The sequence below is a fragment of the Sinocyclocheilus rhinocerous genome, unplaced genomic scaffold, assembly GCF_001515625.1.
Source record: "Sinocyclocheilus rhinocerous isolate Xijiao unplaced genomic scaffold, SAMN03320098_v1.1 scaffold344, whole genome shotgun sequence".
NCBI classification, from domain to species: domain Eukaryota; kingdom Metazoa; phylum Chordata; class Actinopteri; order Cypriniformes; family Cyprinidae; genus Sinocyclocheilus; species Sinocyclocheilus rhinocerous.
In genome coordinates, this window is record NW_015627959.1 from 1,554,603 (window position 1) to 1,571,571 (window position 16,969).

Consider the following 16,969-nt stretch of genomic DNA (forward strand, 5'->3'; position numbering starts at 1 on the left):
TTACTAACAAATATTAATAACATGAAAAAAATACATTGCAAGTTTGTCCTATATCAGGAGTCAAAGATTCCTGAATTATGCGAACACAGACCCATAAATTGGAAATTTGATACAATTCCCTTTGTGTGATCACTGTCGCCTAAAGTACAACATTTAACTCCATGTAAAAGGAAAATATGGGGGGAAAATGGCCCTGGATCAGAACAAGAGAATGTTTCTCAGGTGAAGTATTTCTGTGCTACTAACATCACCAAACAGAAAATAATCATTAAACAAGTTTCACAAACATGCCCCCGAACACAGAGTCACGTCCAAAACTCGTGCCATTGGTTGAGCCTATGCCGTAAACTATTCAGGATGCTCAAACAAACAAAGCACTGTTTTATTAGCGCCACAGAGCCACAATGTTTATATACATTGTGGAAAAACGACATACACCTGACTAAACCCAGCATGGCACCTAAATGGTGGCTAAATAGTGGGGGGAAAAACACTTGGGAGTTTTGGAATGATTGTGGTATTTCGTAACTGGGACGTGTCATAACCGAACTGGTCAGGAGGGAAATTTAAAATAAACTTCATACACTCAGATTTATTTCTCTATTTTTGAGCATGTTCTAAAGAAAGAATAGAGCAATAACAAATACATGGCATTATTATTAATACACAAAGATATAATCCAGTCATTACACACTTTTACTTTATCTGATATTCAAGTGAATGCACAACTGTTGTGTGGCAATGGACTGATGCTGCTTTCAGGACAGAGTGCAATACAGAAAACTGACTTCAGAGGGCGCCATGAACTAATTTACCATTAGGTTTTACTTGGGTAGCAGTGACATCTAGAGGACAAGACACAGAATCACAATCCCCCAAAAAAAGCATTTTCTCACCCTTCACAGTCTTTTACGTTTTGTTTTTTTTTCACTGGAACACTTCACACAGCTCTTTCCTATGAAAATTCACAAAATTCACAAAAATATATTATAATTAATAATAATAATAATAATAATAATAAACACCTTTGGGTGAGACACGGACAGAAATGTAGGAGTTTTTCAGTGAAAACCTGTCACTTCTGAAAACTCTCAATCAAATATGGTGCCACATGTGGCACTAATGATTTTTTGTCATGAGACACAAAAACGAATGACTGATAAAAAGTTTCCATCCAATTTATTCGAAATACAGTTCCACCATACCATAACCCTACGGTGTTAGGCAAGACTTTTAATGAATTAGTTTTGGTCTGTTTATCAGAAAGTCTTTGTCACACTAATTTTGGAAAAATATGAGGGTGAGTAAATAATGACAGAAATTTTATTCCTTTAAAATAAGTTTCTCTGGACTGTGATCAAATTTACATCGTCGATTCTATGTTTTGCAGAATGTTAGATGTATCCTTCATCCTGAAATGGGACAGAAAAAAAATGTATTGATGTGCAGTCCTGTGTCTAATTTACCATTTTTCTTTATCACACACAAATCACAACCCTTCAAGAGAAATGCTAAACTATTTATATAACACTTACATGTAAACTATTCTGTCCAGCCTTTCTTTAAAATTCTAAGAAACAGAAAGGAAAAAAAAATATATAGCAGTTATTAGATTAAACTTCTCTTGAAAATTTGATGGATGGATGGGTGTGATTGGATGGATGAATGTATGGATGGATGTATGGAAGGATGGATGGGTGTGATTGGATGGATGAATGTATGGATGGATGTGATTGGATGGGTGGATGGATGGATGCATGGATGTGATTGGATGGATGGATGGGTGGGTGTGATTGGATGGATGGATGGATGGGTGGATGATGTGATTGGATGGATGGATGGGTGTGATTGGATGGATGGATGGATGGGTTGGTGGATGGATGGATGGATGGGTGGGTGTGATTGGATGGATGGGTTTGGATGGATGGAGTCACCTGGGGAGCTGTCAGAGGAGAACTGGCTGGAGTGTGTCCATTATCACTGATGTCAGATGGTGGATGAATCACAGTAGAAATGCCACTTGCAGATACTTTAACACAGATACAAATGGAAAATTCAAACAATTTTAGATTTAAGGAATGTATAGTTTCTTTAAATTATTACAATTTTAAAGCTAAAATGTTGCCAATTACCTGTGTCCTCTTTGAATCTACCATTGTCTGTGCTAAAGACATCATCTCCTGAAGTTAGACCCTATAGAAGTAGAGAAAACTTTGTTTTGTAAGCACCATAAAACACATTAACTCATCTTATATTCACTACTTCTGCAATGTCAGCTTGCCATTTTAAAACAAATCCTAAAATAACATGCTCATGAACCGTTAGGATGTTGAATTACTTAAAACGTATCTTTCCTGAACACATCAGTTGCTGTATACTGGCATTTGACCTGTTGAAAGAAGTGGTTTGCAGTCTTCCTAAAATACTGTATTTTCCAAATGAATTTCCCATTTTTGAAACTAACACATGTGAGAGCTTTGCTAGTGCATGTGTATCTGCGCTGGAGAATGTCACTGCTTTTCATCACGTAATGCAAGCTTCATCATCAAAGTGAGTTTTGGGAGAAAGCAGCATTATGCCACAATAGCAATAGAAATTAAAGTGTACAGTTCCAAACCTCCAAACAGATGTTAAACTCCTGTACCTGTGCTGAGGTCAGTGCCAGCCTGGTCTCCAGCAGCAGCACGCGACTCTCCAAGTTCTCCCACTGGTTGCTTTTGATGATAATCTTGCCAGCAAAGCTTTTCTCCAGAGCATGAATCCTGAGTTCCATAAGGGCCAATCGCTGCTCCAGTCTGCCAACACTCTCCAGAAGACTTGCTTCTACACCCCTCAGCCGGCTCTCTAAAACACACTCCTAACAAGACAGCCTGTGCATTACATTGGATTGAACAAGAACTTCTAGGAATTGGCATTTTGAATTAGTCTGTAGTTGAGTTCTCTAACACATTAAAAATGAGCAAATTATTCCCCCAAATCCATTTGGGGTGAAAAGGATTTAAAAAGATTAAAGAAAAATAAAATAAATAACAGCAGTGTATGTCTAATTTATATTTTGTTTTAATCACAACCATTGTCACCAATAATGGTTCTCGTAGTGTTTCACACTTTCTTTCAACCATAAATGCAGACTACTTTGTGCATAATGTATGCTTGACTAGTTGATTCTCATGCACCTCCCTCTGTGTAAATGTGTTGCAGGATGCGCATTCTCACAATGGAATCTTCAGGCTGAGACGAGTCCTTTTCTGTTTCCTCATCCTGCTGTGGCTCCTCTTCTGAGGAGCATCTGATCTGAGCTGGTACTGAGCTGCTGCCAAGATGCCTTTCTACCAGTGGCTGCTTCTGAGGTACCTAAGAGGGACAGAAACACTGATAATAGTAATAATAAATATTATTAATATTATTATTATCAAAACAATTTTGTTTATTGTCCGAAACATGAACACCTACTGGCAGGTCTGTTAACCGCAGAGAGTTACTCTCAGCAGAAGGGATCTCATTTTTACTGCAGCTCTTGAACGGAGGCCTTCTCTTTGGCTTACTGACATGCTGTAAGAAAACAGAATAAACAATGTTTCTACTAACACAATATAATGCAATGCAATGTAATGCAATGTAATGTAATGTAATGTAATATAATATAATATAATAATTTATTAGCTGAAAATTATTTTCCTATTACATTATGGCCAATAACCAATAAATGTCTGATATTACAGTATATATTATAATATTATTATTATTATTATTATATCTAAATAGATTAAAACTAAAACACACAAAAACTAAAATAAATCATATCAATTAAATTAAATAAATAAATAATAGATCATATTAAATATAAATAAAAATTTTCAAATATTGGCCAATAATTGAAATAATTTAATGGCACCATATCTCTATATAAGAAAACCTGCATGGTTAAATCTTTGGAATACCTTGCTTTCTTTAGTGAGATCTTTGTGTTTGTTGAGAACAAGGCCAATGATATCACAGAGAATGATAACTTTCCTCTCTGCAAAGCCAAACTGAAGGAACTGCTGTTTGGTCAACAGTGGCTTATAGCTGAAAACATCCCGCAAGACCTACATTTTAAGAGATTTTCACATGAAGATACAAATAAATCAATAATACTATTTGTGGGGTTTAATGTATTAAAAGAATTGGAAGGAAATGCTCCCCTAAGTGGATTAAAATCGCAAAAAAAATTGGATTTGTAGAATTTCTGGTTCAGGAGGTACTCCAGAGGAGCCACCAAGACTAATCACAAGGAAAAGCCAGATGTAAACAGTGAGCTGTAGCGCAAAGGGAAAATGACGAATGGAAAAATATGACAAAACTGCTAAACACCACTTTCCTGTTAAATGCCACCAAGGTCCTCAAGGTAACATGATGGGACCACTTATTCCCCCCAGAATATTTCATGTGAGCTGCACATTATCCTGGGATGAAGGCCAGATCTATTTTAGAACTGCATGAAAGGTCAATGAACAGAAGGAAGTGCTGAAGGACAGAGCAGCGCTTCAGTCCCACGGCTAAACGTACAGAATCGGCTTTGAGTTAATCTGAGATCAGACGACTTGGACCAACATAAAGGCCTGCCCCCTTTTTTTGTTCTCTCACTGCAGGAGAGAGACGTGAGCAGACAATTGTAATTACTCAAGACTTGGTGGAGAAGAGCTGCCAGTTCAACATCTGAATGCTTTGCTGGAGAATATGATGCTGTGAATCACAGAGCTCTGGAGAGACCTGCATTTCTGATGTGGGGGTAAAACCCTCCCAGATCAGGGACAGTGCCAATAAATAAGGCTAATTAGGACAGGCAACACAAAGCCTGGCTTTGTGAATTTCATTACATGTGAAATTGCTTTTTCAAAAAGAAATCCACCTCATTAAAGGCGGAGTGAAAAACATTATCAATGACTCGTTCATAGTTCTAAACTCTGTATTGTTTGACCTCGAAAAATTAACTTTCTGTCCTCGAGAATAAGACAAAGCAACTGCAACCACTTTGATCTATTTAAAACAACCAATTCCTTAAAACCACAAGCTCAAGCACAAGAAACTGCAAACAGTTAATAAAAATCCAATTAAAGGGGGTTGCAAAAAGATGCATGCTAATAAAGATCTGTTGTTGATTTCAAATAAAAATGATCCAATAACCCCAAGCCTAAACCATGAATGGGATGAATATATTTTAAAGGCATAGTTCACAAATTTAAATTCTGTCATCATTAAGTCTTGGTTTCTTTTTCTGTGGAATATAAAAGAAGATATTTTGAAACAATGTTTTCCTGTGTTTCTTTTTGTCAATGGACAGCAAAACTGTTTGGTTACAATATTCTTTAAAATACGTTCTTTTGCATTCTGCAGGACAAAAAAAGAAAAAGAAAAAGAAATGCATTAACAAATAAATGAATTGTAATTGTGTTCAAATATTTAAGTCAAAGTTCGGTTAAAAGGCTATATGTACAATATATGCATAATAAGCTACATAATAAACAATATAATATATGGTTAATGCAATTCACCTTGTAAACATTCTCAATAAATCGTAAATCATTCATTCCGGTTAGTTCCACACCATAATCAACCAGGTGCTCTGTGAGTGAGGGGGAAAAGGACGTGAAGGCAAAGCTCACAATAGGAAGACAAGCTGATGGATCTCCCACAGCCAGTCTGGAAGAGTAAAACACAACATCAAATTATGAAGCACTGGTATTGACAAACCTCTCATTAAAAAGTGTCACAAAATCAACACCGCATAAAGGTTTTAAATCAATTATAAAATGTATTTATTAATAACATGGCAGCACAAAATAACCGTCTTAAATTGTCTGCAAGCTATTTTGAGTGTCGTGCTGGAGACAAATTAAGTCATCTTTCTGGATCATCTCCAGCACATACAAGCCAAATGGATCTGTCTTTTTCGAGAAGCATGTTGTGTTTGATGGATCTCACATCAAAACCTCTTCACTGAGCATCTGATGTGCAGCTTGGGATCCTGGTGGAGAAACAGAGCTGGTTTTTGTAAAGCCTGTTTACAAAATATCTCAGCACTGGAGAGGTTCCGGACAAGTCTTCAACTTTCCAAACTTCAAAACAAAATATGGGACATGAAACACTGGCAGAGCCCCATTTTGGATGTTTATACGAGTCAAGATGTTTAAAACCTAGGCCAAAAAAAGTGGGGGTGGAATTGGGGACGTCAATGTCTAATGAATTACATCCCGCATATATCATCTCCGTTGACTGCATATGAAAAAGTCATTCAGAAGAGCTATGGATTCATAACGCTTAGATTGAGTCCTGTGAAGTGAAGGATATTTGTATCTACTCAAAATCTAGGATTTGTTCCTGTGGTCACATTTTACTAGAGGGGGTACCATTTAATTGAGGTTCAAGGAAAATATATAGAGGCTAAAACCTGCTTTAAATAGCAAAGATATACAAGGTAAACAAACATTTTGAATTTCATTTCCTATATTCTGCACCCTCTTGTCAAGCATGTTTCCATGTACGCAGCAGAATTCTATTTTGGACTACTGCCAAAGATCCTGTGCAGAAACCCAGACTCCAATCAGTGGAACTCGATTCACTAATTCTGCTAAACTGATGTTGTGTGTCCCCCTACATGACATGACATGGATATAAGAAAAACACCATATCACACTTTTTTTCCCATTTCCACAATGAAGACCTCAGGGTGTCTCTTTGACAGCTGATCAACCACTTGAACCTTACCTCCCCCAGCCAATACTTCCTTCTCCCCCTCTAGGTCACCCAAACATAAAAGGGCTGTCATAAGACTCATTCACAATAATATTTAGAGCAAGCAATGATCTTGTTTAATTATCTTTTAGAGTGCTAACATGAATGCTGCATAAGAATTAATATTTATAAAATGCTCACTCTGCAAATTTTTCACTACCAGTCATTTTTACACAGGTATGATCAGAGTCATGCCCATGTACATGAATTAGGAAAATGTCTTGCGCAGAATGATCACCTGAACACCTGAATTTCCCTGAGTAGAATAAGTTGGCAACTGAATTTAATTACGGTTTAATCCAGTCATAGATGAATTTCTACATTTTTAAAAAGTGAAACATATGAAAAAAAGGACACGTTCAAAGTTCATGTTTGTATGTATGAATATTGTGTGTGCATATACTGTATGTATATATATATATATATACACACATGTATGTGTGTGTGTGTGTGTGTGTGTATATATATATATATATATATATACACATATCAGTCTCATATATATATATATTAGGGACTGACATCTCCATGTCTCTGTGTTCCACGGAAGATAGTTAGTTATTCTAGATTCCAGAAACATCAAGTTAATTAAATAAGGAGAGAATTGTTATTTTTGGTTGAACTCTTCCTTTAACATGCATCAATATTTCGTACCTTTGATAGTCCACCTCTCTGGGATACTTGATAGAACGGAGAGACGCTTCCAGCTTTCTCAGACATCCTTTCAGATCACCAGTGGTCATTTCTGTGATTGTCAGGACGGATTTCATCAGGAATTGCATTTTTATTATTATGTTTAAATACATAAGTTACCGCTGTCAATTTACCATTCATTGACCATGCAATGTAAAAAGATATTGGCATGTTGTTTTAACAAGTACATCTTGTTTTACTTGATTTTATTTCGTACCTGATTAGCGTTTGTAATACATTAACAACTTTGTGTCTTACCGAAAGTTGAATTTTATAGTAATCCAGAGTTATTGCTTATTCCTCCTGTTTGTTTTTGCCGCTGAAATATTCAGGTTTGTTGTGATTGGTTTCTACGCACCGGAGACGACTGTTCAAACCAGTGTTTCACTTCTACACATTCACTTCTTCTTCTTCTTCTTCTTCTTCTTCTTCTTCTTCTTCTTCTTCTTCTTCTTCTTCTTCTTCTTCTTCTTCTTCTTCTTCTTCTTCTTCTTCTTCTTCTTCTTCTTCTTCTTCTTCTTCTTCTTCTTCTTCTTCTTCTTCTTCTTCTTCTTCTTCTTCTTCTTCTTCTTCTTCTTCTTCTTCTTTGGAATTTTTTGGCGTATTCCGCACCATAGGCACATACCGCCACCAACTGTTTCTAATCATACATGGATGATAGTCCCGCCTCTATTCATACACATTCACTTCTTCTATTAATTATTTTAAATATTTTCCATTAAATAGGTTTTGTGTTAAACTTAAAGCACATTTTTACAAATTTGGTAATGCAATTTCATTAAATTATTTATTTACCAATGTATTTATTCCATTGCTTCACGTATTTAATATATCATGATTTATGTATTTATTTTATTGATTTAATCATTGCTTCTTTCATTCCATGTATTTGTTTTATATTTTATTTTATTTTATTTTATTTTATCTTATTTTAAATAAGCATACATGGTGGGGGGGACTTTTCAATCGAAAGTGCAAGTGTATGTACCTGTGGTACATTTACTCAGAGAGATTTGCGTCACTTCCACCCATAACAAGAAACGTCAGTCCGGCCAGAGTGGTAGAGGAGGAGGGGGAGGGACAGACAGGAGGAGCGAGTGAGCTGAGGAATGATAGTGTCACAGGATTGTCTCACCTCGATCAGCAGCGCAGCGTTGGAGCTGTCAAGATGGCTGTCCTGGGCTCCTGTTAAAGGACTGCGATAATTTCATCCGTGAGACAGTGGCAGATCAGCAAGTCATTTCGTCGCGGCGGCGGTAGAAGTATTTCTATACACAGAGGTGGGTGGTGCTGCTTTGAGCGATTGACGCTGCAAAAATAAAAACAGAAGAGTTCCCTGCTTCACTTTGTGCAACGTCCAATCAGAGTTCGAGTTTATGTGTCAAATTGGCATTTCAACCAATTGTTTTAGAGCGAGGCGGGACTTTGTGCTTCAGCCCAACTTGATGGAAAACCTTTGCTTAGAAAATAAAAGCTGTAGAAAACCTCGATTTGTATGTCAGTCATAACATTCTCAAGATTAGTAGAGTGAAACCCTAGATAATATATATTTAATTAATATACAACGTCTCAGAGCTTAAGTTTATATGGTTTGTGCCTATGAAATGTGTCAGATGAGTTCTCCTTTGTTATGGCTAAAATTTGAAAGGCTACTGATATGCAAATAAAGACAGAAAATTTAGGTCAGGGTTTATACTACGTTTTAAGTACTTTTTGCTTAATCAACTGACCTAAAATGTATTTTTCAGATAGTGTAAAAGTGACTTTGTGCTTGTCATTGTATTGTCAGAATTTACAGTAAACAGTTTGTTGTCAAGAGTAACACAAATAGAACTTGCATGGGGGGTTGCTAGACCTGTTTACTTTCACTTTTAATAGAAACACAACAAGAGTTAGATTAACTAATCCACCATATCTTGCAGAAAAAAAAGATGTTCAAAATATAACTTTAATATAAATATAACAATAAAAATATAACAAAATAATAACTTTAATCATTTAAAAGAATACTTTAGTTTTCTTTTAAGAGCTGCTCCTGCCCTTAGGCAAAGCAGAGGAAAATTGCTTGTAAGAGTTCATTGACCTTGTTCAGATTTCCGGTCCATGTTTTAAGCAGGTCTAAGAATTCCCAAGCTCCTACAGAATGCCAAAGAGCAGGTGCAGTAGCATTACATCAGTTCTGACCAAGTATATGTCAAGTTCATATAAGTAAGGCTGCCATGTTAGAGGCTCTGCGACAAGGAGAGCAACCAGAGAGCATTCAAGAGGCCATTAAAGACAAGAATAACAAGGCCTCTCATATATAGAGACGTGTTTTAGAGAGGAAGGCCCTTGGAGGGAGTCAGACTGGGCCACATAAAAAGGCTTAATGCGTATCTCCACGAGAGGATTAGTGCTACTGCAGTGGAGATAAAGCTGCCATCAGGGGTTTTATTTCCCAGCTGACTTCTGCACACTAGCACTAAAAACAGTTTCCTAGAGGCTGTTTTGCTCTGATGAGGTAAGGATTCGGAGACCTAACTGAAATGATCTAAACCAAGAATAAAGTGCTGAGAGCTTAAGGCCTCTGGATTACTCTGGTTTAGTTTACACTAGAAGTCGGAGAGATAAAAGGCTTTAGACACAAAGCTTTAACTTAGTAATAAATAAATACAAAAAGAGATCACATCATATACAAGTGCTCTCAGCAAAACAAGAAATAAAAGCAGGATAGCCTGTCCATATCAAATGTCTCAGGTGGTTGAGATTACGTCAGCTTCTTTTGTTTAATGTATATGAAATCAAAAACAGAAACTGATCTGCTGTAAGACCCGGAACTCTCAGTAATAACAAAAAAAAGTGTTACACATGCAACATATCAGTTTTCTACAGCTCAGCAGTAATGCAGGAACTCAGTTTAATCAATTTCAAACTAAAATGTACATTTGAAAAGGTAAATTGTCAAACATTTGGAATACTTTTTTTATTTTATATTTTATTTGGTATACTTTGGTATTATTACAATTTAAAATGAAAATTTGTTTTCTATTTTAACATATTTTATTTTAAAATGTATTCCTGTGATGGCAAAGCTGAATTTTCAGCATCATACCACCAGTCTTCAGTGTCACATGATCCTTCAGAAATCAGTCTGAAGGATCATGTGACACTGCTTAAAATATATTAAGTTTTGCTGCTTAATATATTTTCGAAACCGTCATCCATTACCATTCCACAGTTTGGGGTAAGTAAGATTGGGGTAAGAAAAAAAAAATTAAGGACACATTAAATTGTGACAGTAAAGACACTTATATTATAGCATTTATAGCATTCAGCATTGATGATAATAAGAACCATTAATAATTGATCACCAATAACTGATAATGATCAAACACCAAATCAGCATATTAGAATGATTTCTGAAGGATCATGTAACACTGAAGACTGGAGTAATGCCTGTTGAAAATTCAGCATTTCCATCTCAGAAAATTTAAAATGTATTAAAATAGAAAAACTGTTATTTTAAATTGTAGTAATTTTTCACAATATTACTGTTTTTACTTTATTTTTGATCAAATAAATGCAGCCTTGATGAGCAAAAAAAGACTTCTTTCAAAAAACAGTAACAAAATCTCCCTTATTCCAAACTTTTGACCAGTAGTGTAAATGCTGCTTTAAATACACGAACTAGTATCATAGTATACCATTTTAATGCATTGAGGGCTGAAGACATATGTATGTAATATGTATTGAATTTTCACTCAAATGCAACATTGTTCAGATCTGCAGATGGGTCAGGGTCTGTGGAGGGTGGCGAGGAACCAGCAGCTGCAGCAGCAGTACAGTGAACAGTGCTTCCTCCAGCGGGACAGAGAGCGGGACCGGAGGGTGGGGCCCCCACTGGCTGAGCCGCTGCAGCAGCGCCGCACACCACAGTGTCAGGTGTCCGGCACCGACATCAGCCACCTGCTGCGTGTCCGCAAAGGCAAAGAGGAGCAGGGCTTCATCGATCTTGAGATGATGCCTCCCGAACTCAGCATCACCATCCTCTCCTACCTGAATGCTACCGACCTGTGCCTGGCCTCCTGTGTGTGGCAGGACTTGGGCAATGATGAGTACCTGTGGCAGGGGTTAGTGATGTGTTTAGCTTCCACATGAAATCTTGTCTGAATACTTTCTCAAATATTTTCTCAATAATAATTGAGGGAGAACTACATAAGGGAGGCAAGAAACACATAAACTGCTGCTCAAAAGTGTGGAATAATTAATTAATTATTAATTAATTAATTTTTAAAATGTTTTTGATAGAAATTTTTTATCCTTACCAAGGCTGCAATTAAAAAAAAGGGATTTAATAAGGATTTATTTAATTAATTAAGAAATCATTCTAATATGCTGATTTGCTGCTTAATTATCTATTATTGGTGGTACACAGTTGTTAATAATGACTTTTGTTAATTATATTATATGCTGCTTAATATTTTTCTGGAAATCATGATACATTCATGCAATGATGATACAATTATGATTTTTCAGGATTCTTTGATGCATAGAAAATTCAAAAGAACAGCATTTATTTGAAATAGGAATCTTTTGTAGCATTATAAATGTTTATATTTTCACTTATAAATAATAAAAGCATTATTATTATAATTTTCGTTTAAATCTTACTTAACCCAAACTTTGGAATTGTAACGTATCATAGTTTACACACACAAAAAAGTTATTTTTTGATTAAATAATTGCAGTCTTGGTGAGCATAAAAAAAAAAGAATTAAAAATATTTTTTCAAATTTTCACTAATAAAGAAAGTGTTTTATGTTTTAGCATTTCTCATGTTTCATATTCATGTTCTTGTTTTTCTTTGTCTGCCCTCTAGCCTGTGCAAGTCCACTTGGGGTCACTGTTCCATATACAACCGAAGGCTTCCATCTGGATTTTCATATAGAAAACTCTACATGGAATTAGATGAAGGAAGTCTAACCTTCAACGCCAACCCGCAAGAGGTACAAAAAGTACAAGCTTTTGTTCTGTCTTGCCACAATAATGTCTTCTTAATTACAGGCCAAACCATTTAATGTTTAAATGGGCAAGAAACAGAGAAATGATCATAGCCACGATGTGCTTTGGAAATACAATTCTGACCAGCTAGCTATGATTAATATGACGGTTTCCTTCTCCACCCTGTAAATTCCCACATAAGCCAGAAATGTTCATACTGCAGACTAAATATATTATTTTTACAAGCTCACGTAGAATGAATAATGGTGCATGACATAGGCTTTTAGACCACAACCCGGATTAAAACTAAATGGATGGCTTTTCTCTCATGCAAGCTGCTCTTAAAACATCATTTCTGTTCAAAGATGCATTTGAATGTCTTGACTCCCCCTCGCTCATGTCTTAGGTTAGATTAGCAAAGCTTTAGCTGTTCACTTAAAGGACATGCGATAGCCTTGCTCCGGACTAAACCGTGGTGTCTGGTAAAAAAAAAAGCATGCCCCCTCCTTCTCTTTTTTCCTCCTAATCCCCACACCCTGTTTTATGTGGGTTCTTTCATTCAGGGTATCAGTTACTTCATGTCCAGAGGTATTCTTGTGGACCACCCGAAGGAAATTGCCAAGTTTATATTCTATACCAGAATGCTGAACTGGAAGATGCTGCGGATTTATCTTGATGAACGGTTTGTTTGTTTTTTTTTTTATATATATATATTATTAATGTATAAGACCTGCAGTTTTATAACTTACACCAAGCTATGTATATCAATACCATGAACCTTGCTCATATTTGGAGGAAAACAAATAAGGGCACAGTCAATTTATATATTTATACACACACAAATTTACGTTATGAATAAATAATAATGTACAGCTGATAATAACTACAAAAATGTAGATTAAAATTTAGTTTTGGAGGGAAAAATACTATTCTGCTGCTGATAAGAATTAAAATGTAAATTAAAACTACTGTGTTTGCAGGCGAGATGTCTTGGATGAGCTTGTCACACTTCATAACTTTAGTAACCAGTTCCTCCCTAATGCACTGAGAGACTTCTTCAGACACATTCATGCCCCGGAGGAGAGGGGCGAGTACCTGGAGACCCTCATCACTAAGTTTTCTCATCGTTTCTGTGCCTGCAACCCCACTCTGGTGCAGGAAGTGGGCTTAAGTCCTGGTAAGTGAAGTACAACACAGTCATAAAAGATCCCGGACTGGCACTTATACTACAGAGTGATCTAGTGTGTAACTGTGACATCAAGATCACTGTGATTTGTTTTGCTGATTGTCAGGTGTGTCAGCAGGTCACAAGTGACGTACACTTTAAAGCTGAAATCCTGGTTTTAGTATTGGTACAAACAGTCACAGGATTTGTGATGTCATGTGTTGATTTGTCAACCATATTTTAATAGTCGGTAGCTCTATCTGCATGATCTTGTCTTTGTATAAGCAACATGTGAGAAATCCTTGTACTAACACTTTCATTTGCTTCTAAATCTGCGCTAAGCCTGCTGGCTTAAAGTGTTAGCAAACGAGGACCCAGCTCTGAGTCTAACCAATCAGAGTTATCTTCTGCAATAACATGTGACTTGTAGTGCATGTGTACTACTGTACAAGCTGGAAGATTTATTATAAATTACTGACGGAACTCACTCTTCCATCTTTTTTTTTTTTTTTTCAATCTTTACGTTCTCATAGTAACATCAAAGATTTAAACAGATGTGTGTAGGTATGAATGAAAGAGAATTTTGGAGAAATTCTCAGAAGTATGCAGAACAGGGACCTCGTACAAAAAAATGCATGTACAATCTACATGTACAATGCATTTCATCCTGTCAAACGTGAGGAGCAAATCAGGATTTATAAAGGGAAAAACTCAAGTGAAAATGTTGTTATGTACAGCAACTACAAACTTTTTGCACTCATGTATACCAGTAAATTAAATAATCCAACATTGTCTGTTAAAATGTAACGATAAATAGACTATCACAGTTTGCATTAATATAAATTAATATAAATGAGCAACTGCTTTGTGATAATTATATCAGTGAAATTAAATTAATTTATAAAAAAATATATAATGTATAAGTACATTAAAATGAGACTGAACCATAAAGAAATATTTGTGGCTGTTCTGTAGATGAGTTGATGCGCTTGTTCTCATTGCGCTTGAATTTGAGATTAACTGCACCTTTGAAAAGCGGGATGCATTTAGGAAACTGTTTTGTACTTATGGAAGCTTTATAAATTGTCCGTAGAAACATTTAAGAATCATTTTACATATGCCTTTATTAATGAGGTTTCTGCATAATGCAAACATTTTTATTTGAAGAGGGGGTTACAACGTTAATTATGCTAAACGCCATAAACAAACACACCTCTCTCTTCTGTTTTTTGCAGATGCAGTGTACGTGCTGTGCTACTCCCTCATCCTTCTCTCCATCGATCTGACCAGCCCTCACGTAAAGAACAAGATGTCCAAGAGGGAGTTTATCCGAAACACACGGCGGGCTGCTCAGAACATCAGCGAGGACTTTGTAGGGCACCTCTATGACAACATCTATCTGATCGGCCACGTGGCGGCCTAGGCACTACAGCGCTTGACATGTTAGAGAGAGACTGCTGGCACATAAAACATTAGCGACTGCACTAGGAAGGATTCTGCTTGAAGCTGGAAGAAGCACTGTCAGAACTCTGCAGGTCATTTTAAACTGAAGTCTTGTGAGTGAAGCCCTTGATATGATGTGCTGCATTGCAAAGGAGTGGAGGACAGCCACAATGTGAAGAATCAGCAAAGCAAGTCATTTGTTAGCAGGCTAGCAATGGTAGCGACAAGGTTTATCTACCACAACCCGCTTAAACATGCAAAACCATGTAGCTACATGAAGATATATGAGATAAGCTATGAAGTCAGTTAAATCTGAATGTAGAATTTATGGGGCCTGCGTCATATTTACAAAGACATCTATTTTTTTTTCCCCTCATTCTAATTTGGAAACCTCTCATGCGTATCAAATGAATGTCAGCTTTTTTGCCATATCTACAAAATTCAGGCAAGTCTAAGACATTCAGTCTACAGTCACTGTGATATCAAAGAATTGACAGACTAAAACAGCACACCTATAATATTGATTATGAACAAAAGCATTTTTTTAATTTTAATTCTGTGTGTACTTTTCTTGTTTTAGGAGACTTTGTGTCTGTGCATTGTCACATTTCTCATCTTCCTTGAGAAGATTGAAATCCTGTGAGACATTGTATGCACTGATTTTTTTTTTATGTATATTTCATAGGTTTGGTACCTTTTTTGGTCCTTCCTTTCTACAGTTTTTTTTTTTTTACGTTCTTTTTTGTGTTGTTGTTCATCACATTCTGTTAGACCATTTTCCAATCATATAAATGACATACACACACATACTTCATATACAAGCAAATTAAATCAGCTATCTGTTTCATCTGAACATCGTAAGTATGTTCGAGAGAAGCCTTTTCTATTTCTCAGATAATTCATTGGACATCATGTCTTTTAGGTGAATATTTACTCTCAGCTCATAAATGTGGGTATTTTTCTTTTTTCTTTTATTCAGACTTACTACAATTGGGTGCCAATAAGTGAGGATAAAATACTAAATATATACACAATAACACGTAAAAATTATTATTATTCACACACTGCATAGTTTAATTTAATGTTGGACATTTTATTTGCACATAATGTATATATTTAAGTATAGAGATTTATAAACATTAAATTTTATTTTGGAGTATTTTAACTAAGAGTTGTGGTTTTTCCCTTAATTAAAAGAGTAAATTCTCTCCTTTTGCACTTTTTTTTTACATATTTACCATGTCACAATACTATGAGCACTCAACCACTCAGAAAACTGCTGCAGCATTTATTTGTGAAATGTTATGGCAACAACTACATAATTCTGACCACTGTTATTCAGTGCTGAATTAACTGTAATTTTAATAACAGATTACAGCTCATCTGTCTCTTTTTATTTGACTCTGCATTAATTAGGTATTTATCCAGCAAATGCAATTCTATTTAAACAAACCTGCTTAACTGTAGTTAAATTGCAGAAAGGATTTGTTTAATATAGATTTCAGAATGATAACACTGGACTTAAGCACTTATAGATTGTATTAAAAAAATAAAACTTTGAAAAATCACTGTTTTCATAGTCACTTGTTCATTGTGTGTCCACTGATCATTAGCATAAAAAAATGCATGTTTAAATTAAATACGATATTTTCATTGATTGGAAAAAATATATATATATATATATATAATATTCACGCGTTGAACATCCTAGATTATGCCTTTAACTTACGTTAGGAATGTGTTTTTCTTAAATTGCCATTTAAATAAATTACGCGACTACCTTCATTTAAACAATCTATATGCATTTCTTCTTAGAAATAAGAGAGCAGACATTTACCGCACAGACAAAACTATTATCGCATTAAATGTAATGGTTTATACTATTTTTTTCGCCCCAAGATGATTTAGCATAGG

At 35.7% G+C, this 16,969-nt stretch overlaps 2 protein-coding genes across 3 annotated transcripts; one reads left to right on the forward strand and one right to left on the reverse strand.

Moving 5' to 3' along the window:
- Positions 1–1,161: 1,161 nt before the first annotated feature.
- LOC107737107 (centrosomal protein of 44 kDa-like) lies at positions 1,162–8,669 on the reverse strand. 2 transcript variants are annotated; one of them, XM_016548541.1, is made up of 11 exons: positions 7,726–7,892; positions 7,429–7,519; positions 5,535–5,682; positions 3,942–4,088; positions 3,454–3,552; positions 3,217–3,354; positions 2,645–2,857; positions 2,133–2,193; positions 1,935–2,029; positions 1,536–1,570; positions 1,162–1,412 (listed from the first exon to the last, which is right to left on the reverse strand). In XM_016548541.1, exons 2-11 carry the CDS (start codon positions 7,515–7,517, stop codon positions 1,364–1,366), a joined length of 1,074 nt encoding a protein of 357 aa, XP_016404027.1. In that variant the 5' UTR covers positions 7,518–7,519; positions 7,726–7,892; the 3' UTR covers positions 1,162–1,363. The 2 variants fall into 2 exon arrangements, with proteins under 2 accessions (XP_016404027.1, XP_016404028.1); XM_016548542.1 differs by lacking the exons at positions 7,429–7,519; positions 7,726–7,892 and adding an exon at positions 8,603–8,669.
- LOC107737108 (F-box only protein 8-like) lies at positions 8,670–16,114 on the forward strand. The gene is made up of 6 exons (XM_016548543.1): positions 8,670–8,747; positions 11,228–11,576; positions 12,326–12,452; positions 13,011–13,129; positions 13,428–13,624; positions 14,848–16,114. The coding sequence occupies exons 2-6, from the start codon at positions 11,236–11,238 to the stop codon at positions 15,033–15,035; spliced, it is 972 nt and encodes a 323-aa protein (XP_016404029.1). The 5' UTR covers positions 8,670–8,747; positions 11,228–11,235; the 3' UTR covers positions 15,036–16,114.
- Positions 16,115–16,969: the final 855 nt, after the last annotated feature.